A 6,387-nucleotide genomic window follows, 5' to 3' on the forward strand; every position below is an offset into this window, starting at 1 on the left:
AGGAAGTTCCAAGTTTAGTTTAGTACAGTTCCAGTTCCCATCCTGCCTACAAGCAGAGCAATCCCACTCTCATTCATATTGTATATTGAGTTTCTCGTTAAGATTTTGTTTGAAAAATATATTCTATTGTAAGAAAAACTGCCAACAAAAATATTTTTTTTAATTTGCTAGAGGGTGTGTATGCTCACTGGAGAGGGACAGAGAGAAAGGAAGGAGGGTGAGAAAATACCTCTCATGGGGGGTAGTCACACTGTAATCCTTCTCCATGTCCGTCCTTGTGGGATTTCTTGGGCACTCACGCACATGCGCCCTGCATATTTCTTAAGCTATGAGGTCTGGGCTCAAACTGCACAATCAACCATGTGGGATCCAGCCGCCTAAACCACACCACTGGTTGTCCCCAAATAACCTATTGTACAAAATAAAAAACATAAAGATTTTATTTGAACAGAGATCATTAAATCTATTGTATAAGAAATATTTTGGGGACCAACAGGTGTCATGGTAGTTCAAGGTGTTGTACTCCCACTTGGCCGACCATGGTTCAAGTCCCAGACCTGGTGGACCTAGTGGCTTGCTTTCTCACTTTCCTTCTCTCTCTGTGTGTCTCTGATCAAACTGGAAAGTAATAATAATTAATAAAGTTAAATATTTTTTAAATATTTTTATTTTTTCATTGTGCCGACAGGCACATGTAGTTGCTGGAGAGAGAGATGAAGTGATGAAGCACCCGCCATGGGGAATGGTCACACCACAGTTCTCTTCTCCTTCATCGCCCTCCTTTCAGGGTTTTGGGCACACACACTTGCACCCAACATATATTTCAAGCTGCAAAGTCAGGATTTGACTGCGCAGTCAGCTCTCTGGACTCCAGATGCCTCACCACCACACTGTGGGCTGGCCCTATAAGAAGTATCAATGAAGATCTGTTGCATAGTTTTGGTGTTTCTGAAAGTATTAAGATTTTGAAATAATTTATTATGTTCTTTATACTGTTTTTATTATTATTACATTTTGGAAACTCATTTTTCTTTCCATTTCTTCTAAGGGATAATGGGATTACAGTGGGCAAAGCATCTTGGAAATGCAGTCAAAGTTACAATTAATGACTTGAATGAAAACTCTGTGACATTGATTCAGGAAAACTGCCATTTAAACAAATTGAAAGTGGTAGTGGACGGCAAGGATAAGGAAGAGAGTGATGATACTGTGGGAGGAGAAGAAAGCCTCGGCAATATTAAGGTGACCAAAATGGATGCCAATGTACTGATGCACTTGAGGTCTTTTGATTTCATGTAAGTGAAAAAGATTTCCTATGTCACTTTCTGAACTGATCTTAAATTTAGAGGGAAGGGTAGTTAAAAATAAAAACCATTTGTTGTTTTTTTGACATCAGTCTAATGTTTCTGATTTAAAACATTTTCTAGCATTTAAATATAATGCCTGAACATGACACTTTTCCTCCCATTTATTTTTATATATCTGATATATCATACGATAATTTTCTTACTTACTTTGAAAACAAAATTAGGGAGGCAGCCAGTGGTATAGTGGTTAAGGATTCCAAACAGCCAAATGTGTGGTTTGAATCTCTGACCCTGCTGCTTGAGAAACACACCAGGCACGTATGCATGCATACACTAAATCCTGTGGGGAGGGAGAAAGGGAAGAGGAGATTGTGGAATGACCATTTTCCATTGATTGGTGGGGGTGCCCTCTGGTAAATGAAAATAAAAATAAAAATTTTTTAAAAATGTTTTCAAAATAGATTTGCAAAGTTTTTGTTGTTGTTGTTTGTTTTGTTTTTAGAGAGATTTTTGTTATAGGACATGTGCTCTTGCCAAAGGGGCAGAGACAGAAAGTGAGAAATCACTGCCTACCCCCGCCACTGCCAGGGGTATGACCACACCACAATCCCCTCTCCATTCTCCTCCCAGGATCTTGGGCACCCACATAAATGCACCCAGCATGAGTTTTAAGCCGCCGGGTGCAGGACTCAAATTGTGGTCCACTATGTGGGAGTCCAGCAATGTAACCATTATGCTACCTGCTGGTCCTACAAAGTATTTTTACTCCATGGGTTTTTATCAGTAGAAATAATGATAGTGGTATAATTTTGGTTACTAATATGAATATAAATATGTCTTATTCTTTCTGATTTTAGACACCTAGACCCTTTTGGAACATCAGTGAACTATCTAGACTCTGCATTCAGAAATATAAGAAATCTGGGTATAGTGTCGGTGACTTCTACAGACATCAGTTCCCTCTATGCCAAGGCACAGCATGTGGCCCGACGTCACTATGGCTGTAACATTGTCCGGACCGAATACTACCTAGCCGCCAGGATTGTGGCAGCCGCAGTGGCAAGGTACCACATGGCAACAGGGTACCCTGTCTGTTTTGGTTATGACAGAAAGATAAGATGTTACAAGAAGCATTGATTTCATTTTTCAAAATACATATGAAGGGAACCAGCAGTTAGCGTAATGGCTATGTCGCTGGATTCCCACGTAGTCGACCGCGGTTCGTGTCCCGGACCTGGTGGCTTAAAACTCACGCCGGGCGCGTGTGCATGCGTGCCCAAGATCCCGAGAGGAGAATGGAGGAGAAGGGATAGTGGCGTGACCATCCCCCCTGGGGGGTGATTTCTCGCTTTCTGTCTCTATGTCTCTCTCTGTCTGTCTGGCGAGCGCACACGCCCTACAGTGAAAATCTCTCAAAAAAAAAAAAAAACATATGAAATATAAATTCTGTGTCCCTTATCTATAATCTTGATTTGTTCTAAATCTTCTGTTGTATCTGTTAGAGTTTTATTTTAAAACTTATGTCTAAGGTGCCGGCAGGTAACGTGGTAGTTAAGGGTGCTGGATTCCCACATGGCTGACCACATTTCGAGTCCCAGATCTGATGGCTTGCTTTCTCACTTTCTCTCTTTCTTTCTCTCTCTGTCCCTCTCTGGTCAAATTAAAATAAATAAATATACAAATAAAGTTAAATAAAAAATAATTCTTTAAAAAAAAAAACTTATGTCTAATATATCCAGTTTCTTCTGCCGCTTTGTTATTAAGGGTGAGCACTGTGGCCTAGTGATTAAGAGAGCCACATCTTGGAACCAGCAGTTAGCGTAATAGCTATGTCACTGAACTCCCATATAGTCGACCATGGTTTGTGTCCCGGACCTGATGGCTTAAACTAATGCCGGGCGTGTGTGCGTGCATGCCCAAGATCCTGAGAGGAGAATGGAGGAGAAAGGATTGCAGCCTGGCCATCCCCCCTGGGAGGTGATTTCTTGCTTCCTATCTCTCTGTCTCATCCTGTCTTTCTGGAGAGCACACGTGCCCTATAGCAAAAAAAAAAAAAAACAACTCTAAAAAAAAAAAAAGAAAGAAGAAGAAAACACACCAGGCACCACGTGCGTGCATGCCCCAAATTCCAACAGGATGGAGAAATGAAGGAGAAGGGATTGTGGTGTGACCACATCCATTAGGGGTTCTTTCTCCCTCTCTCTGTCTATCCAGTGAGCGCACATACTCTCTGGGAAATTAAAAATATAAATAAGTATTAAAATAATTAAAGTTGTAAAAAAAATTGTAAGCAAAAGTTAATTTCAAATCAATTTATTTGAACAATATAAGGTAGATAAGGGATGGAATGTGAAACGGAAAAGCAAAAAAACTGTAGGTTTGGAAAACAACATATGGATGGTAATACCTATTTCAGCATATATGCTTATTACAGACTTCACAGATAGACCTTCAGATTTTTCTTAATTCACCAAAAATTATTCTTATTCATTTAATTCCATTTGTTATTATTTAAATTTGACCAGAGAGAGAGAGAAAGGAAAAGTAAGAAAGCAAGCTTTCAGGTCCAGGACACAAACCATGGTCGCCCATGTGGGAATCCAGCACCTTTAACTACCATGCCACCTGCCAGCCCCTCACTGAAAATTCTAAAGCTCAGTTTGATGTTTATGCCAAGGACCTACTACATATATTTTATATTTATAGCATAACATCAAATTCAAGTTGCTAACTGTGAATAAATTTAGAAAATTATTGCAGAGGGAGAAAAGTATATAAATGGTGTATTAGTAGAACTTAGTCTCAAAAGTCTATAAAATTAATGGTGGAAAGGATTACTATTTATTTTTCACTGAGTTTTCAGTGGTTCACATACCATCATCCTACATGTAATCAATATTCTGTATCATTTAGAAGAGGCTTTTAGGGACCAGCAGTTAACGTAATGGCTATGTCGCTGGACTCCCACATAGTCGACCGTGGTTTGCGTCCCGGACCCAGTGGCTTAAAACTCACGCCGGGCGCGTGTGCGTGCATGCCCAAGATCCCGAGAGGAGAATGGAGGAGAAGGGATTGCGGCATGGCCATCCCCCCTGGGAGTGATTTCTCGCTTTCTGTCTGTCTCTGTCTGTCTGGCGAGCACACGTGCCCTATAGCAAAAACCTCTCAAAAAAAAAAAAAAAAAGAGGCTTTTATAGGGAAAATAGGTACAAAGCAAAAAGGTGGTCTTGACAGAAACCAAGTGGCGCAGGAAACCAAAGAACGTGGACCTATCAAGAGCTTGTCACAAGAGGACACATCTCGAGACTGACAACCCTGCCAAGCTTCCTTTAGTCCTTGTAGTCAGCTGCGTAAAAGATAACTAATGACTTGTAAAAGCACACCACTAAAGCTGAATTATGCTTGCTTTCCATAGTTTACTATCTGGATTGGTGTTGTCGGTAGAGTGCTAAGCAGAGGAAAATGATGAGCCCCCAACATAACTTTTTCAAATGCTTTACAGAGCTGCAGCCCGATGCAACAAAGGCATAGAAGTCCTGTTCGCGGTGGCCCTGGAGCACTTCGTGTTGGTAGTTGTGAGGGTGCTGAGGGGGCCTTCTTCAGCAGATGAGACAGCCAAGAAGATTCAGTACCTGATCCACTGTCAGTGGTGTGAAGAGAGAATTTTTCAGAAGGATGGTAACATGGTAGAAGGTAAATTCAAGTTCCTCTTGACTATGTATTATATTTAATTCACCTATAAGCCCCCAGTGGATAAACCTTTCTCCTCTCCCTAATTATACATATTACTGTCTTTGATTTTGAAGATTCCAATGCTAAGTTTATTTCCTATACTGGATTTCCTTTCATCAAAGACAAGACATCCGAGTGAGTTTATTGCAGCTGTTCACTCATGCTGTACAGTGTATGCTCTCTAGGCCTGCCCGCTATTCAAACATTTAGGAATAACTTAGTTTCCACCATCAACTAATTTTAGGAACATTAAGTGATACCTCTTTGTTTAGGCTATTAGAACTCATTAATTTTATAAAAATAATTTTCATGTTTCTGGCTGAATATAAAAGCCCTGTCATAAAATTCATTCAATAAACATTGAGTCTCTACTACATGCCAGGCCTGGGGATAGAAGATGAGAGCCATGGCTCACGCCCTCATAGATAAAGCTGTTGCTGTTTGCTTTTCTGGGACATAGAAATTGCCCATTGTTTTCTGTTAAGTTCCTGGTATTTTTAAAAAATTATTTATTTAGGGACCAACCAGCAGTTGGTGTAATTGCTGTGTCGCTGGACTCCCATGCAGGCAACCGCAGTATGAATCTCAGACCCCGTAGCTTAAACTCACGCTGGGCACATGTACGTGCGTGCCAAAGATCCCGAGAGGAGAATGGAGGAGAAGGGATTGAGGCATGGCCATCCCCCCTGGGGGGTGATGTCTTGCTTTCTGTCTCTTTGCCTCTCTCTGTCTTTCTGACAAGCGCACATGCCCTATAGCAAAAACCTCTCCCCCAAAATTATTTATTTAATTTAAGAAATTTACTTATTTTAATTTGACCAGAGAGGAAACAAGAAATCTGGTCTGAGACTCTCATTGCCCATGTGAGAGTTCAGCACCTTCACCATGCCACCTGCTGACTCCAGTATTTTTTTCTATATACATTTAACCACAATACATCATTTAGCTTTTAGAGAGTATTTACCCAGCATGAAATATACCTCAGTTTTGGGGGTTTTTTGTTTGTTTGTTTGTTTGTTTTGTTTTTGAGAGAAAGATTTTTGCTATAGGGTGTGAGTGCTTGCCAGAGAGAAAACAAGAAATCACCCACCAGGGAAGATCTGCATCCGACAGTCCCCTCTCCTCCATTCTCCCCTCGGGATTCCAGGCATGCACGCACACATGCCTGGCATGAGTTTCAAGCCACTGGGTCTAGGACTCAAACTGCAGTTGACTATATGGGAGTCCAGCAACATAACCATTACACCATCTGCTGCTCCCAAACCCGGTATTTTTTCATATGAATTTTTAAGAACTCTTTATATATGGTGGGACTGGCAGGTGGTATGGTGGGTTAGGGGGCCGGACT

At 41.0% G+C, this 6,387-nt stretch overlaps 1 protein-coding gene across 1 annotated transcript in view; it reads left to right on the top strand.

Moving 5' to 3' along the window:
* TRMT1L (tRNA methyltransferase 1L) overlaps window positions 1–6,387 on the top strand; it is a 47,350-nt gene that overhangs the window by 25,695 nt on the left and 15,268 nt on the right. The window contains 3 exon segments of the mRNA XM_014586060.2: window positions 1,049–1,295; window positions 2,165–2,371; window positions 4,810–5,000. Of these exon segments, the coding sequence (XP_014441546.2) occupies window positions 1,049–1,295; window positions 2,165–2,371; window positions 4,810–5,000 (645 nt within the window).

This window comes from Tupaia chinensis, unplaced genomic scaffold (genome assembly GCF_000334495.1).
Source record: "Tupaia chinensis unplaced genomic scaffold, TupChi_1.0 Scaffold000112_1, whole genome shotgun sequence".
NCBI lineage: Eukaryota > Metazoa > Chordata > Mammalia > Scandentia > Tupaiidae > Tupaia > Tupaia belangeri.